This window comes from Oryx dammah, unplaced genomic scaffold, assembly GCF_014754425.2.
Source record: "Oryx dammah isolate SB20612 unplaced genomic scaffold, SCBI_Odam_1.1 HiC_scaffold_4, whole genome shotgun sequence".
Classification (NCBI taxonomy): domain Eukaryota; kingdom Metazoa; phylum Chordata; class Mammalia; order Artiodactyla; family Bovidae; genus Oryx; species Oryx dammah.
Window position 1 is genome coordinate 49,229,916 of NW_024070188.1, and position 18,395 is coordinate 49,248,310.

Here is an 18,395-nt window from a genome sequence, read left to right on the forward strand (position 1 = left end):
TATGCTCTTTACAGCTTATATAGAAAAGGTATCTCCCCCTACTACCAGGCACCTCTCCCTCCACAAATGTAAAGGCACCTGGTAGGAGGAAACATCACAATATCAGAGCAAAATTAAATGATTAATGGAATTGGTTATAAGAGTCAGCAAATCTAAGGAATCAGTTCATTTGTATCATTAATTTGCTTTTGTGATAGGCTTTCCTTCTAGCATTGTCACCTAATAGTGAGTGCTTAATTTGATGTTGTTTAAAGGCATCATTTCTTGAGCCCTAAAATTCTTTACGTTTTAATAAGACTTCAAAAGTTAAATAAGTAGGCATATATAAAGGTTAAATTTGAACTGAAATATAGCCTTATAAATATCCTAATGCTATTTAGTTCATATTGGTATTTTTATGAAAAATCTAACACTCATATTGTTAGTGAGAATAGACCAGAGAAAAGGGTGCATTTAATAACTTCTGCTGTATATTACAAAATACAAGAAAAGCTAAAGCTATCAGAACCAACCAAGCATTACCAGCATAATGGAATTATCTTTTATATTAATATATGAGAAAGAGAACATTAACACAAGGAAGAGGAATTTGGTATTTTTGCCTGAATCATCAGGATAATTAAGTCAATCTTTGACTTTGCTGTGGAAGATGATGCAATAAGTAACCAAACTGCTTTAATAATTCCAAAGCTCAACTGGTTGGGCAAGAGTGAGAAAAGACTCAATTGCCCATTCAACTGTAACAGAAACATCGTTCATCTAGTTGTAACATTGGCACATGAGATCTGCCATGTATGTGAAGGACATGCCTTAGACATAATGCAGTTAAAATTTTCCGTACTAACTTTAGAGAAATACATGAACAAGTTATTTTTCTTGATCAAATTAAGACAAACCAGACTTGTTCCCAGAAATGAATGGAACATAACAAATACATCCACTGGCACCTTCCTTCTCTTGAACCATTCACAATGCTCTTTTATGAGGTTAGCCAAGCAGATGAAGAATTGGCCTAGGGCTCCTATATTTAATGTCCTGAATGCCTCTCAATCTAGACACGATGAACTTGGCATTTACAAACTTAGAATCTAGAAAAGGAGCCTGGTGGGCCGATACAGTCTGTAACTACAATGGGAGCAGCAGTGTTTCTGATGCTTTTAGAGGATTTTCTGCCTTCCTGGATATGACATCATGCAGGAATCTAATACTGTTTAGTGCCTTCCCCCCCCCCGCAAGATGCTACAAGGATTTTGACTCCAGAATCAACAGTGACAAATACCTAAATTACTTAAGTATCATTCTAAAACAAAGAAGGTCCTCAGTGGGGCAATGAAGATTAAAATACTCTGTTATTAAATTATATTGATATAGAAAAGACTATTTTAAGTTTGGTTTTGAAGACTTACTCCATGCTCATCCTAAGCAGAACATGGATATTTTATACCCTTAATAGTTATAGAAGCAAAAATATGGACTCTGAATAGACTTTAAAAAAAATTCCATGCTGCTAAACCCATGAAAATTTCTTGATGATACTATAGGCTGCTGGTTGATATATAAGTTTGGAGGTGGTGGATGGAGAAGTGGGTGTGCATAGAGCTGGAGAAAAAGAACAGGTGATATTATTCTAAAAAATTGAAATTTTTAAAAAATAATAAGATTCAATGTATTAAAGTATTTTTATTATTGTTATTACAAAGGACTTTCCAGATGGCTCAGTGGTAAAGAATCCACCTGCAAATGCAGGAGATGCTGGAGACACAAGTTCAATACCTGGACCCGGAAGATCCCCTGGAGGAGGAAATGGCAACCCACTCCAGTATTCTTGCCTGGAGAATCCCACGGACAGGGGACCTGGTGGGCTGCAGTCCGTAGGGTCACAATGAGTTGGACACAACTGAGCAACTGCACGTGCACGTGTAAAGGCATGACAGCCTAAATTAGAGTATGTTGCTTATTTTTAAAAAAAGCAAAATTCTAGGAAAATCATTTTAAATGTCATTCAGTCATTCTTTTAGTATAATAGTAATAAACACCAACTGCTTATTTAATAGGTGCATCTACGCATCTTGCTGAAAATTTGCAATTATGATTTTCCCAGTAGCAAACAAAAGCAAAATTAATGGTAGCTGCATCCCCCACAAAGCCTAAGCTGTATTACTAATGAACTCTCAAAGAACACTCTCATTGCAAAAAAAATAATCAGGTGGAAATTACTGTAATAATCCAAATGTAGAAATAAAGGAAAGAATTACCAAAAATGCAGAGAACAGTCTTCCTGCCACGATGCCATTAACTGTTAAAATAGCCTGAGCACAGTGGTATTTTGACATTACTAAGATTCTTGAACCGCACAAAATCCATGTACATGTTAAACTGCATTCTTTAATTATAAAGTTGGCTTACACTGGACAGAAATTACTGTATATTTCATAACCATGCCATGCCCTGCCTCTGATTTTAACAAGCTAGTTTGTTTTCATGAAAGTACTTGGTCACATTAAAATGGGAAATTGTGATCACATATGTGATGATCTTAATATAGAGTAAATCACAGACATGCATGTTTTGCATTATTGAAATAAGGTCCATGATTCTTTGTCTTTACTGAGAAAGTATTATAGCTCTTCCAAATGCTAACATTTTCATCCTTGAGGACATACCATTAGGCAGATTTACCTAGATGGGCTGGGATAGGAAAGAGTGATTTAGTAGGAGGTAGTCTTAATTACTGCTGGCAAAATGCCTTCATTGGTGCTTGTAAGAGTCTGGAAGACTTGAATATACTATAAAATGCAGAATGGCTTTATCCTAGTTATTGTTCATCCTTAGAGTATAAAGTCCAAAGGCAGAAACTCTGGAGTCCGAGAAACACAGGTTCAGCTACAAATTCTTCACACCTGGACAGTTTATTTAAAACATAAGGGCCTCCATTTCCTTATATGCAAAATAGGATTATAAATAAGCACCTGATAGAGTTGTTATGACAATTTAGTGATAGAATATATGCAAAGTCTCTCAGATGCCTGGAGTATCATAGACATTCAGTAAAGCTTCCACCTCTCTCACCCATGTGTGTATCTTTTATTTGCTTCATGCTCTAAGTGCTGAGAAAAATAAAAATTGAATAAGCAGCCTATGAGCTAATTAAGCCAATGACTTATCTGGAAGTATAATTAATAATATATGGCAAAGAGTCATTATACTAAGTAATGATAACAATAATTAATATTTATTACAGGCTTAAATTTTGTGCCAGGCACTATGTTAAATACTTTACATGCACATTTTCTTTCATTTAATTTTTAGAACAATTCTATTTTTGAGGCATCTTCCTCCACTTTTCCTCTTCCACTTACTTGTTCCCATTTTACAGATGAAATAATGAGCCTTAGAAGGATTAACTACTTAACCAAATATAGCTCTGATACTAATCTTGGTGTACTAACTCTAATTCAATCTTCTCTTCATTACTAGTGCTTTGATTAGTTGGAATTAGTGGGGGAAAGTGGGCAGATGGTAGATTAGGGAGATAATCTACCATAACAATTAAAAGCAACTCCAGACCTGTGATATCCAGTATGATAGCCACTAGCCACATGTAGCTATTAAACACTTGAAGTATGGTTAGTTCCACGTGTGTTAGTCACTCAGTCATGTCCAACTCTTTGTGACCCATGGACTGTAACCCACCAGGATACTCTGTCCATGCAATTATTCAGGCAAGAATACTGGAGTGGGCTGCCATTTCCTTCTCCAGAGGATATTCCAGACCCAGAGGTGGAACCCACGTCTCCTGCATTGCAGGCAGATTCTTTACTGTCTGAACCACCAGAGAAGTCCAAAGCTTCTTATTTAATGTGAGTTCCACATGTTGAAAATATTTTGGATGCATTGGGTTAAATAAAATATACCATTAAGATTAATTTCACATTTTACCTTTTTCTTTTTACCCTTGATCAGTTCAGTTCAGTTCAGTTGCTCAGTCATGTCTGACTCTTTGCAATCCCATGGACTGCAGCACGCCAGGCCTTCCTGTCCATCACCAACTCCCGGAGCTTACTCAACTCATGTCCGTTGAGTCAGTGATGGCATCCAACCATCTCGTTCTCTGTCATCCCCTTCTCCTCTCACCTTCAATCTTTCCCAGCATCAGGATCTTTTCTAATGAGTCAGTTCTTCACATCAGGTGGCCAAAGTATTGGAGTTTCAGTTTCAACATCAGTCCTTCCAATGAACACTCAGGACTGATTTCCTTTAGCATGGACTTGTTGGATCTCCTTGCAGCCCAAGGGGCTCTCAAGAGTCTTCTCCAACACCACAGTTCAAAAGTGCCAATTCTTTGGCACTCAGCTTTCCTCATAGTCCAACTCTCACAACCATACATGACTACTGGAAAAACCATAGCCTTGACTAGACGGACCTTTGTTGGCAAAGTAATGTCTCTGCTTTTCAATATGCTGTCTAGATTGGTCATAACTTTCCTTCCAAGGAGAAAGCATCTTTTAATTTCGTGACTGCAGTCACCATCTGCAGTGATTTTGGAGCCCCAAAAAATAAAGTCTGACACTGTTTCCACTGTTTCCCCATCTATTTCCCTTGAAGTAATGGGACCAGATGCCATGATCTTAGTTTTCTGAATGTTGAGCTTTAAGCCAACTTTTCCACTCTCCTCTTTTACTTTCATCAAGAGGCTCTTTAGTTCTTCTTCACTTTCTGCCGTAAGGGTGGTGTCATCTGCATATCTGAGGTTCTTGATATTTCTCCTGGCAATCTTGATTCCAGCTTGTGTTTCATCCAGTACAGCATTTCTCATGATGTACTCTGCATATAAGTTAAATAATCAGGGTGACAATATACAGCCTTGACATACTCCTTTTCCTATTTGGAACCAGTCTGGTCCAGTTCTAACTGTTGCTTCCTGACCTGCATACAGATTTCTCAAGAGGCAGGTCAGGTGGTCTGGTATTCCCACCTCTTTTAAGAATTCTCTAGTTTGTGGTGATCCACACAGTACCCTTAATACTGGAAAGTTAAAAATTGCCTGTGTGGCTTGCATTCCATTTTTATGGGACAGCATTGCTCTAGAACCAGAACATCTGATTTCATTCGGGCCCTGCCACCCATCAGCTGTGTGAATGGCAAGTTACTTACCCTCTCTGTGCCTTCCATCTACAAAATGGAGATGATGTGGCGTCTACTTTTCATCAGAAACTCAGAGGACCACCCACACATAATAAGCTCTCCATATGTGCTTAAACAGAGAAGGCAATGGCATCCCACTCCAGTACCTGGAAACTCCAGTTTTCTTGCCTGGAAACTCCCATGGATGGAGGAGCCTAGGCTGCAGTCCATGGGGTCTCAAAAAGTCAGACATGACTGAGCGACTTCACTTTCACTTTTCACGTTCATGCATTGGAGAAGGAAATGGCAGCCCAGTCCAGTGTTCTTACCTGGAGAATCCCGGGGACAGAGGAGCCTAGTAGGCTGCCGTCTATGGGGTCGCACAGAATCAGACATGACTGAAGCGACTTAGCAGCAGCAGCAGCATGTGCTTAAAAAGGGAAAAGTCAGCAAGTCTTAGTGGTCTACCTGTTTATAGAGGCCAAGGAGGAGGAATCCAGGGTAAGTCTAGGATGTGAACTTGGGCATCTGGAAAGATTATTCACAGCACGGTAAAAAATGTGAAACATGACACAGCTGCGTTATTTGTGATAGTGGGAGATGATAAATAACCTAAATCTGCCTCCGTAGGAGGCTGGTCACATTCATCTAACAGGTACTCAAGGCAGCTGCTAGATGAGGAGGGAGGTTTTGTGTACTGCTGTGGAACTGTCTTCATGTACACTTTTAAAATCAACATGCAAAACACTGTATGTATTAGTGTTGGTTAAAAGGAAAATAAAGAGGGAATAGATGTATATATATTTGCTTGACTATTCTTGGAATATCTCTGGAAGGAGTACCAAGAAATGTCTCTAAAGAAAACTGGTTGATTGGAACATTGGAAAGGGAGAGATTAGGCTGATTCTTTGCTGTATATCCCTTTGTACATTTTGAATTATATGAGTGGAATGTGTACATAAAAATAATCAGAATTTCAAAGAAATTAGTTTTTAATTAGGCAATGTGAAGGGAGAATTAGTTACTTGAGAGAAGATGACTTATCGGATGGAGGTCCTGGACTGACCCCAAGTAGCTGCTTAGAAATGCTGAGCTCAAGCTTTGGTATTCAGACCAAGTGTCCGTTGAATTAATTACCTTTCTCTCTTCTAATTTTAAGAAATGGCAAATATATATTTTTAAATCACGGCTTCCATGCATCAGTAAAATTCAACTGCCACCATATTAGCTTTGTGGGAGGATGTCTAAGGGAGCCCAGCTTCCCCCACCCCGCTCCTTCACCTGCTATCATGTTGTCAGGCTGGTGAGTCACATAAAAAAAAGACACCAGTCCTGTTTTTGGAAAGCACATTCTAGTTATGGAAATAAATATGTAAACTCATGAGAGAATGGTGTAATAAAGTCTATAATAGAAGGGTAAATTGGGAGAACTACTTATGCCTGGAGGGAAGGGCAAGTCAAAGAGGTCTCAGAAAGATAAGCTAACGGAGACCTTGGAAATGAGTATTTCAGACAGAGGGAGGGGTAGGAGGAAAGGAGGAAGGTGTGTAGGGTGATTCAAGGAGCAGGGAGCCATCTCCTAGGCCAGTGCGCTGTGTGTTTTAAGTATGGGTGGGAGTTGAGAAGCAAAAGCGAGATTTGAGGATGTGCCAGGGCCATTAACGGCTCTCACAGATTATAGCGCTCTCTCTGTCCCTCCTGTTATATGGACACTTCCATATGTTAGTGGAGTTGTTCAGCAAATGTAAATTTGCACAAAGAGCAAAGTTGACTCAAAAGTTGTGGCCCAATGCCGGGCGCACGTAGGGCATTTTCTGGAAGAACTGAGGCTGTGAGAAAGGACATGACAGACAGATGGCTGAACAGGGAACCTGAAGACACTTGAGAGTGAGCAGGTGGAGCCAGGCTAAGATGGGAACTCAGGAGAAACTTGGAGAGGGGAATCAAGAAGCGGTGGGCAGCCATTGTGGCTGTTGGACTTCAGTCTTTTATTTCTGATCCTTTATAGCCTCCACAGCTAGCCTGCCTCCCTGGGACACTTGATTGGGCTTTACCAGACTCTCAGTGCACACTGGGTGTCCCTGTGCGGTCCGTGCACTTGTGCTCCTGCCTCTGGTCAAGCCATTCCCAGCCCCCATGTGCCTTGCCCTATGCCAGTGCAGGAAGGAGTACAGAGCCAGCTCAGAAAAGGAGCTAGCTGTAAGTTCCTGAGTAATGCCAGAATTTAACCGTGGAGGATTCAGGGCCATTGATCCAGTGGTGTCTCCATACTGTCAGTACAGGTTACACTGGGGTCATGCAAAAGGGCTACAGGAACATGAAGGGGTGAAGGGAGACCTCCTGACTTACCTGTCATACTTAACTTTGTTCACTGTCTGATAAAACGTTGTTGATATTCTTGCTAACCACTATCTAGCCAAAGCTTCCCTTGTATATTTAGGCTAGGTAATCATTACATGGGGCTTTCCTTGTGGCTCAGAGGGTAAAGAATCTGCTTGCAATGTGAGAGACCCGGATTAGATCCTTGGATCAGGAAGATCCCCTGGAGAAAGAAGTGGCAACCCACTCTAGTATTCTTGCCTGAAAAATCCCATGGACAGAGAAGCCTGGTGGGCTACAGTTCATGGGGTCTCAAAGAGTTGGACACAACGGAGCAACTAACACAATCGTTATGCAGGCAGCTTTCATTTAAAATATCAAAGTCACGCTAAGTCGCCTCAGTCATGTCCAGCTCTTTGTAACCCTACGAACTGTAGCCCCTTAGGCTCCTCTGTCCATGGGATTCTCCAAGCAAGAATACTGGAATGGGTTGCCGTGCCCTCCTCCAGGGGAATCTTCCCAACCCAGGGATCAATCCTTGAGTCTCTTATGTCTCCTGCATTGGCAGACGAGTTCTTTATCACTAGCACTATCTGGGAAGCCCTAAAATATCAACAACCTCATCTAAATAGACCATTTTTCCCTACATATGGATTGGGTAGCCATTTAGGTAAGATACCTTGATTCAAGCTACATGCTTTATTCCCATCATGATTGGGAGAATCTGTCCCTCACCTTTTCCTTTTTTGAAATACGTATATTCAATCAACCAACATATGTAGGGTCCCCTTCTATACAGTAGGCATTACACTATATGCTGTGGGTAAACACTAATAAAATTCCTTCCCTCAGTGAGCTTACTGTCTGTTGGGTAGGAGGGGCAAAACATATGCAAACACAGAGAAATGTTAGACTATTAAGTAAATGCTGTGACGGAACTCTATTTGAATATTCTAGGAGCCCCAGAGAGGGTACTTCCTCTGATCATGGGAGCTATAGGAGGTGGTAACATCAAATTGCAGGAAAGGACTTGACCAGATGGAGGAAGGGAAAGGATGTTTGCTCAGAGGAATATGAAAAGCGGTGGTAACTAATGTACCAAGTTGAAAAGCAGTAGACTTGCTGTGTTCATGGAGCCGAATTACCTGGTGCAAGTGGCAAGTCCAGAAGTGGCGAGAGGAGCGTTGAAGAGACAGACAGGGGTTAGATGACCTTGGGAAAGAAGCCTTTTACTAGACTTTGTCCTGGGGGTAATTGGGATGATGGTGGAGATCTTTCCTGCTTAGGGGGAACAGAAGGTGGAGAACGCTGGGCACAGGGAGTGAGAGTCAGATCTGAAAGGCACTCAGCTGGGCCTGCACAGAAGGCAGAGAGAAGAGCTGTGTCGGATGGTCTGGAGAGCATGAACCTGAAAGGGAAACCTTGTGAATGAATTTGAACTTGGTCTTTAGGGCAAAGAGGTTGAAATGGAAGTAGCATAATCAGCTACCTATTTTATGAAGATCCTCACAGCAGCTATTTGGGAAGTGGTCAAAAGGGGATTGGTCCAGAGAAAAGCAGGAAAACCAGCCGTGAAGATGGTGCTCAGGTTCTGGTGAGCTGTGATGGTGGCCTGGACATAGAGGTGGCAGAATGTGGGGAGTTGAGACACATTTAGCACATTGAGCCTATTCCCAGTTACTAAACAAACAATGAGAAGCACTTCAGGACACTTAAGGTAGTCATTAAAATGGCTTTCTCTGCCCACCCACATTAATTCCACTTACTCTTGGTGTAGACATCCTCGTTTGGGGGAAGCCGCCTTCAACCCCTAGACTGCTGCTCCCACAGCATCACACATGTCCTTGACTGTAGCTGTCACCATGCTTTCTCATGCTTGCAGGGTCAGCGGCCTGCTCCTCTACTATGCTGAGCTTCATGTAGTCAGGGGCTCCTCCTGGCTACTGTTCTGTTCCTAGTGCCTCATACAGTCCCTGGCATGTCGTGGGTGCTCCATGATTTGTTGGATGGACGAATAAATGAGTTATTCGTTCAGATATAGGTGGGATCTCTGTATTTCACTAGAAGTTTAATACTTTTTTTCAATAGGGGAATAATTTTTATTATTTATTTTTAAACATTTTTAAATTTTATTGGCATATAGTTGCTTTACAATGATGTGTTTCTTCTGTATAGCAAAGTGAATCTCACACACACACACACACACATATTCTGCCCCCCCACCCCCAACTTTGGATTTCCTTCAGCATTTTAATCGGATCCAAGTTAATGACTATCTTTCCCTTCCTCAATACTGTATTATATATTTGGGAACACAATTAGTAAGTAAAATATTGACTTTCATGATTTTTGAAATGAGGATAGATATCACTTTGTATTTCTAATGTTGGTTGTTGGTTTCAGTCACTAAGTTGTGTCTGACTCTTCCAACTCCGTGGACTGTAGCCTGCCAGGTTCTTCTGTCCACGGGATTTTGCAGGCAAGAATACTAGAGTGGGTTGCCATTTCCTTCTCCAGTGGATCTTCCTGACCCAGGAATTGAACCCAGGTCTCCTGCATTGCAGGCAGATTCTTTACCATCTGAGCTACGAATAGTTCTTCTTTACATTGAGGTCATTAGCAGTGAACATTATGTTTGCTTCAGGAGTATGACATCATTATTTAACTCTCTCACCTGTCTTGATGTGGCCCTTTTATGGTTTGTTGTGAAGTGCCATTCAGCTGGTTTTCAGCTCTTTTTCAGAGGGAATTGTTCCCTTTGTAGCTAAAGATATGGTGGCCCTGTGGTAGGAGGAGCATTCAAGATCTTTCTACATTGCCATTTTGGACTGCCCTCAGTATTTTCAATATTTTTTTTTATTGTGGTAAAAGTCACATAATATAGAACATACTCCTTTAACCATACTCAGCTGTGCAATTCAGTGGCACTAAGTACATTCACATTGTTGTACAACTCTCACCGTTGTTCATCTCCCAAGTTTTTCACCTTCCTCAACTGAAATTCTGTCACCATTTAAAACCAACTCCCCATGCCTGCTTCCCACCCACTGATCCCCCATTCCCTGGCACCTACCAATGTACTTTCTGACTATGAATTTGACTATTCTAGGTACCTCATATAAGCAAAATCAGACAGTATTTGTGTGCACTTATATTGTGGACTTCCCTCAGTATTTCAAATAATTTTTATAAGCTAAAGAGCTTAAAAGCCACATTTTAAACAAACATTTATAAATAGTGAAACCAATTCTATGACCATTTATTTTGAAACAGAACCAAATTGCCCAGCTGAGAACTGAAGAGCCCTGAAAATCAACCCTTCCTCTCAGCCATCCTTATTTGCAGTGTTATCCACTTAGAAAGCTTTGGACAATCAAGCCTGTCTCCCATCCTCCAGTGGGCGCTGGTATCACCCCAGCACTGGTGGCGGTCACTCTCTGGAAGCACGGTTTCGTGAGCCTCAGTGCAACTTTGTCCTTCATAACATTTCACTCTCTGGAAGCACAGTTTTGTGAGCCTCAGTGCAAGTTTGCCCTTCATAACATTTTTCTTGGCTGGTGTAGACATTCTAGAAGTGCCCCTCAGGCGCAGTTCAAATGTCTTCTCTGGGTGAGGAAACTTGCCCCATGGAGTCAGAGCTAGAACCTGGATCTTCCTATCATGGCCACATGCTTCCTATAGTTCGCAGCAATGTCTTCCTCTGCCTTTACACTCAACACATAGGCCATCCAACTCAATCCTTGACTCTACACTCTTGTTCTTTGGTTGTCTTATAAGCTTGGTCTTACCTGTGTGACACGGCAGTCAAGTCTTCAAGAGCAGAGCTTGTGTGACATGTGGTTACTCTCCCACACCAACATCAGGACACTGTGTGTGTGTGTACATGTGTGTGAGAGAGAGAGTAGAGGCCAGGTGGCAGACACTCCCTAATACAATTGAAATGCAGCCACACCCAAGGTACATTGCCTTCACTTGACAACCAGGCCCTGGAGAGCCACAGGGGGCTCACACAGTGATTCAAGTCTGGAGAGCTTACAAAATGAAAGATATGGATGTGTTGGGTGTGTACTCTACCTCATCAACTTTGGACAGCTTTTCTTGTTTTTTTTTTTTTTAAATTATGTATTTATTTTTATTATTGTATATTTTTCTGTACATTAATCAAGAGCATGGCTACATTTTTATTTATTTTTTTTTCACGGAGCAGTGAGCTTGTGGAATCTTAGCTCCCCTACCAGGGATAAAACTGGCACCCTTGTCAGTGAAAGCATGGAGTCCTAACCACTGGATTGCCAAGGAATTCTCTGGGCAGCTTTTCTTTTTCAACTAAGGAACTAACTCGTCTTGTTGACTGAATTGGTTAAAGGATTTTACCTATGTTTGAGACAGGAATGAAATAACATGAAGGTACACAGTTGGGATGTTTACAATCATCTGTGGGGATTTTTTGTTGGTGGTTGTTGTTCAGCTGCTCAGTCATGTCTGACTCTGTGATTCCGTGGACTGCAGCACACCAGGCTTCCCTGTCCTTCACTGTCTCCCAGGGAGTATGCTCAAACTCATGTCTGTTGAGTCAATGATGACATCCAACCATCTCATCCTCTGTCACCCCTTTCTCCTGCCCTTAATCTTCCCCAACATCAGTTGATGGTGTGTTTTAATTCTCCCAGTTCCATGATTGGCTAAGGATTATACCTATGTTTAGAAATAGGAATAAATTAACATGAGGGTACATTGTTGGGATGTTTACAGATGTTTGGGGGGATTTTTTGTGGTTGGTGTGTTTTAATTCTCCTCGTTCTCTCACCATTCAGCTTATCTGTTTTCCCTCCCATCAGGGTCCCCCGCTAAGGGGCTCTTTCTCAGTCATTGTGTGTGTGGCCTGATTGAAGACGGAGGGGATGAAGTCCATCCTCGACGGCCTGGCAGATACCACCTTCCGAACCATCACCACAGACCTCCTGTACGTGGGTGCCAATGACATTCAGTACGAAGATATCAAAAGCGACATGGCATCCAAATTAGGTTACTTCCCACAGAAATTTCCTCTGACTTCCTTCAGGGGAAGTCCCTTCCAAGAAAAGATGACTGCAGGGGACAGCCCTCAACTGGTCCCAGCAGACCAGGTGAACCTCACCGAATTCTACAACAAGTCCCTGTCCTCCTACAAGGAGAATGACGAGAACATTCAGTGCGGGGAGAACTTTATGGACATGGAGTGCTTCATGATCCTGAACCCCAGCCAGCAGCTGGCCATCGCCGTGCTGTCCCTCACACTGGGCACCTTCACGGTCCTGGAGAACCTGCTGGTGCTGTGCGTCATCCTCCACTCCCGCAGCCTCCGCTGCCGGCCCTCTTACCACTTCATCGGCAGCCTGGCGGTCGCGGATCTCCTGGGGAGCGTCATCTTCGTCTATAGCTTCGTCGATTTCCACGTGTTCCACCGCAAAGACAGCCCCAACGTGTTTCTGTTCAAACTGGGTGGGGTCACGGCCTCGTTCACGGCCTCGGTGGGCAGCCTGTTCCTCACGGCCATCGACAGGTACATATCGATTCACAGGCCCCTGGCCTATAAGAGGATCGTCACAAGGCCCAAGGCTGTGGTGGCGTTTTGCCTAATGTGGACCATCGCGATTGTGATCGCCGTGCTGCCCCTGCTAGGCTGGAACTGCAAGAAACTGCAATCCGTGTGCTCGGACATTTTCCCTCTCATCGACGAGACCTACCTGATGTTCTGGATCGGGGTCACCAGCGTGCTACTGCTGTTCATCGTGTATGCCTACATGTACATCCTCTGGAAGGCGCACAGCCACGCTGTCCGCATGATCCAGCGTGGTACCCAGAAGAGCATCATCATCCACACGTCCGAGGATGGCAAGGTGCAGGTGACACGGCCCGACCAAGCCCGCATGGACATTCGGCTGGCCAAGACCCTGGTCCTGATCCTGGTGGTTTTGATCATCTGCTGGGGCCCTCTGCTCGCGATCATGGTATACGACGTCTTTGGGAAGATGAACAAGCTCATTAAGACGGTGTTTGCGTTCTGCAGCATGCTCTGCCTGCTGAATTCCACAGTGAACCCCATCATCTATGCTCTGCGGAGCAAGGACTTGAGACATGCTTTCCGGAGCATGTTCCCCTCCTGCGAAGGCACCGCACAGCCTCTTGATAACAGCATGGGGGACTCGGACTGCCTGCACAAACACGCCAACAATGCAGCCAGCGTCCACAGGGCCGCAGAGAGCTGCATCAAGAGCACGGTCAAGATCGCCAAGGTGACCATGTCTGTGTCCACGGACACGTCTGCCGAGGCTCTGTGAGCCAGACACTTCCCTGGCTGCACAGAAAAAAAATTCTCTCTCTTTTTTTTAAAGCTCGAAACCCGGAAGTGTCTGTCCTCTCATCGGTTATATTTTTTTAAGTTGACCACACTCAGCGAAAAGGTGATTTTCACCATGATCAGTTATCAGTTCTCTAACGTTTCTATAGTGGAGGTCCTCAAACTCAGTTCTCTGGAGGTTTACAGGGAAGAGAGCCTGTGGCTTCAGGGACTGGAAGGTCCTTGCAGAGTCTCAATGAAATAAGAGAGACACTTTCGGCTACACAGTTGAAAGCCCAAGTACACGTATAAAAAGGCCATTAAATGAGTAATGCCTTTGTAATCACAACTTTCGTTATAATGTGAAATGTACTTGTCCAGAAATATCAGAGATACTTCTGATATCTGAGAGATCTCCATTTTTACAACAGTTTTAGGACTAAAGTAGAGCCATTTTGTGACATGCAGTGTGTCCTGTGAGATGTGTATTAGTGTTTACTATGTGTTATTTATATTTGTCTAGTTCAGCGAAACTGCAAGGTGGGCTTCTGTGAGACCAATGGAACCTAAGCAGTGGATATACGCCAATGAGACCACTTTTTAAAGCATTATTGCCCATTATCTAACTTTAGAAACCTTAATATTTTTTCAAAAATCTCTATTAAAATTTGACATTGAAATAACCATAAAGTTTTATTTTTCTGTTAATCCAACAAGAAGAATTTTAAGACTGTCCAAAGTCTTGAGCAGAACTCATTGACACTTAAAATTTTCTTAGTCCTGCATTTTCATACGAGAACTCGTATTATCTTCTGGACTCTTAACTGTTCTGCTGGGTGATGGATTACAGGCAGAACAAAAGAGACATGACGTATTGACTTTTGGCTGACATCACGGACTTTCTTTAGTCTTTAGCTCTTACTGGACCTCTTAAGACAGCATGTGTCAATCTTAATGTAAGTTGTTAGCACTGTGCAATTGCTGTTTACTTGAAGAGTACTGCATCCTTATATTCCAGGTTTAAGTAGATTTCATGCCTGGGTGGCCAAACAACAGTCTTCATTTTTTCTTAATTGAAAAGAAGTATTGTCTGGATCAGTAAAATTCTACTGTATGTGTGAATATTAATGTGTGTATGTGTGTGATTCTATCCTGTAACTGTTCTAGTAATGTCTTAAAGTGAGAAAACTGTGACCACGTGTACGCTGTTCCCCTTGCCACACTCTCACACATGAATTCAGTTTCTAAAATTGAGTTCTTCTGGAAATCTTGTTGATAAAAACACTGACCATAAACCTTCAGAACCCTCCCCCTTTGAAACTGGATCAAGTGTTACTAAACTGATCTTTAGATGTTTCATAAGACCAGTGTTTAGCAAGGAATCATTGATCATGAACACTCAAGTCACGGTCTGTATAGAGTTCACGTCAGGAAATGGAAGTGTTTTGGTTTCTGATTGCCTAATGTTGATTAAGTCCATGGAAATGTAAGTCTTTATAAGGGAAGTGGTTCTAAAAGAAAGAAGAAAACCCAGTAGTAACACAGTTTAGTTGTATGTGTAGGCAGCGAGATCCCAGTTTAAGTAGCTCTATATCTTGCTCACTGGAGTGAGACTACCAGATCTGGCTCATGTGGTAAGAAGGCCAATCAGATAGCAAGTGAGACAGAAAAGGGCAGTGAGAAGCTGCCTTGGGATGGAGGCCTGGACGTCACGTGGTTGCTTCTGTGGTTCAAGCAGATGCCCTTGGTGACAACCCAGCACCTGGCTTTGCCTGTATAGGTTTGGGCTAAGGAAGAGGCTCTCCTCTGCTCCTGGTTAGCCAGAGGTGCTAAGGCATAAAGATGAACATGGCTTGCTTTCTTCTTATGCTCCAGTTTCATCCTCAGTGGTACCATGGGTGCTCCGAATTAGGCCCTTTCACAGTAAGCATTGATAGTGCTTAAGAAGCCATTCGACACTGACAGATTTTGCTTGCAGACTTCCTTTTCCCTAAATGGATAAAACGTAGCTTTTGCATAGCCTGCATAGGCCTGCATAGCCTGAAGTAAAGTGGAGAGCTAGCTAAGCTGGTGATTGCTAGCTATGTGGTACCCAAGCAGCCTGATGGGGCAATGTCGTTTCTTGCAGTATAAGGCTGAATATGGCTTGTGGACCAAGCCGAGATGCTTTTAATTGTCTCTACAGCTCGAATCTGCCTGCTGGTTCCTTCACTTTACCTCTCTGTCATATGCAGATGAGGGCTCAGGGTGCTAGAGGATTAATAAGATCTCTTTAGAAGGACAAAAGATTATTTATGAAAAAACTCACCAGGGTTCCTAGTTTCCATTGAAGAGTTTGCCACTCTTTAGTCCCAAATTACCCTGAAGATGAATCCACATATCTCTGAGCTCACCAGGCAATGCCAATGCTCTTTTCACAGCTATGAAGACCTGGTGAAGATGAAATTCTTGTTATCGGTAGAAAAATTTCAGGATTCATTTTTGAAACTGTATTTGTGTGTATGCAAAGTAGATTTTATAGTGTGTTGTGCTTACAAGATCTTAATCATATATAATCAATTAAGGGACAATGGGGCTGACAGCACTAAACTTGGTGCTTATTGATATTCTAAGAAATATCTGTGAAATATCATCCAGTGTGTGTTATGCCACCTTCATTTTAAAACATTTAAATGAGTTTGATTCACTCTGACACTTTAAATATCACTTCCTAACCCAAGTGACTCAAATGCTCTCCCCAATGAATATACTCATTAGAATTATTATTCATTAGTATCATTCATTAATTAGTCCCTTAATGAGATCCATTGATTTAAATATAATTTAGATTTCAGTATGTTTTATAAGGTCTAGCTTCAGAGTTATCTTCTTTCCTCTGAGGCTGACATATGAGTTCTGACCATGCATTTCACCATCATATATGTCTTCAGAAAGGGCCAAATTGCCAACCTGCTTGGTTTCTTCAGAGTAATGATGAATCGTTCAATCCCAGACCCATAGTTTCATTGAGAAAAAGGAGGCTGTCTCCAAGAACCCCTACTTTTCCATTACATAGGAAATAAGTGTAAAAGAAACATGGATCTGGAAGAAGCTACAGACATATGCCTACACTTGAGATGATCCCCAAGATTCCCTATCACTTTGAGTCCAAGTGGCATTAAGTGTGATGGAATTGTGGCTGCCTAAACCCACACAGCAGGAAAAGGCCCAACCTCCAGATGAGAATTAGACCCTTGATGAGTAGCATTCTAGTTACTGTCTTGTTGATTAATTTCTGCCATCTTATGTCTGTAAAAGAGACCACCAATATCATGCGCAAAATTAGATTTCTCACAATCTTAATTGTATATTTGTATGATATTTTAAGATCTCCTAAATGCTGGGCAATGGTTATTAACAATTGTCTTGCACTGGCCTTCTGATGAAACGTTAACAATGCCTACTGTAATATAGACAAAACATTTTATCTACTGGTTTGGGCTGAATGTATGTAAATAGGTTTTCAAAAAGTCAGATGTTTAAGCAGTGGCCTACAAATCAGTAATTTTCAGATAGGAGAGTTTCTTTACACTGCTGTGGCATCCTAAAAGCTATCTTCACATCAACTTAGTGTACTAGGCCTGCTGGGGATGATCGGCATCCCCAAGGAAGGAAACCTTTTCTTGTAATAATATGAATCAAGATACCAGATGATCTGGATTCTTATTTCCAATGTTTCAAGTGGAAAACATAGCTCTTTATTGTCTGTAAATCAAACATGATTACTTTTCTTCTTAGAGAAATACTGTATTGTTAGATGTTTGTTGAGCTGGTAACATCCTTGCAACCGCTGCAATATCTTTGTTAGTAATAAAACTTTGTACACAAGTACTAGTAAGATTGTTATTTAATGTAGCTTCAGTCATTAAATTACTATAGTGAAGTAGTACTTCTGTAATATTTACAATGTATTAAGCCCACACTATATTTTATTTCAGTGGTGTAATTAAATTGTTATTTATTCAAAGAGAAAACATCCCATCATGTCTATTGTCCAAAGTTACCTGGAATCAAATAAAAATCCTAGATTATCACAAAGAACACACAGTGTCTTTGAATTCTGCCTTATTTCACTGTCTAATGTCAAAACACTTGAGGTTTAAGTTCTGAAAGATTGATTTGTTCCTCAAAAGCAAGGAAGACTTTGAGAAATGAGAACAGATTAGATTAATATATTCATTTTTAACATAGAAAAAAAATGCAAAAAGCATTATTTACATAATAAAGGGAGAAGCCTGCCATACCTTTTAAAATCATTGTTTAATTAAAGAGTTTAATGATTTTGCACTAAGCTAAAGCAAATATACTACTCATAATGTATAAATTAAGTCTGAACTTCATAGATTTAGTAAAATATATAAATCTAAAGAATTTATAACATCATATATCCTGAACCATGTGAAAAGATAATTACTTTTCAGCTTATTTATAAAAGCATATTTTTATTTGAACAGTAGGAGAAATAGAAAATTTTATAATGAAGTAAAAAAGCATTACAATGAAGTTTTACATTATTACTGTCTGAAATAAAGTATGTTTGCAGTCAGTTTTGAAAGAAGTTTTTAAATTTTTCAAATGATGAATTGACAAATGT

The 18,395-nt window shown here is 41.4% G+C and overlaps 1 protein-coding gene across 1 annotated transcript in view; it reads left to right on the forward strand.

The window, feature by feature from the left end:
- Positions 1–17,974, forward strand: part of CNR1 (cannabinoid receptor 1) — a 29,543-nt gene extending 11,569 nt beyond the window's left edge. Inside the window, exon 2 of the mRNA XM_040238815.1 lies at positions 12,282–17,974. Coding sequence (XP_040094749.1) covers positions 12,345–13,763 — 1,419 coding nt within the window. The 5' untranslated portion in view covers positions 12,282–12,344 and the 3' untranslated portion in view covers positions 13,764–17,974. The remainder of the gene's footprint in view (positions 1–12,281) is intronic.
- The last annotated feature ends 421 nt before the right edge of the window (positions 17,975–18,395 follow it).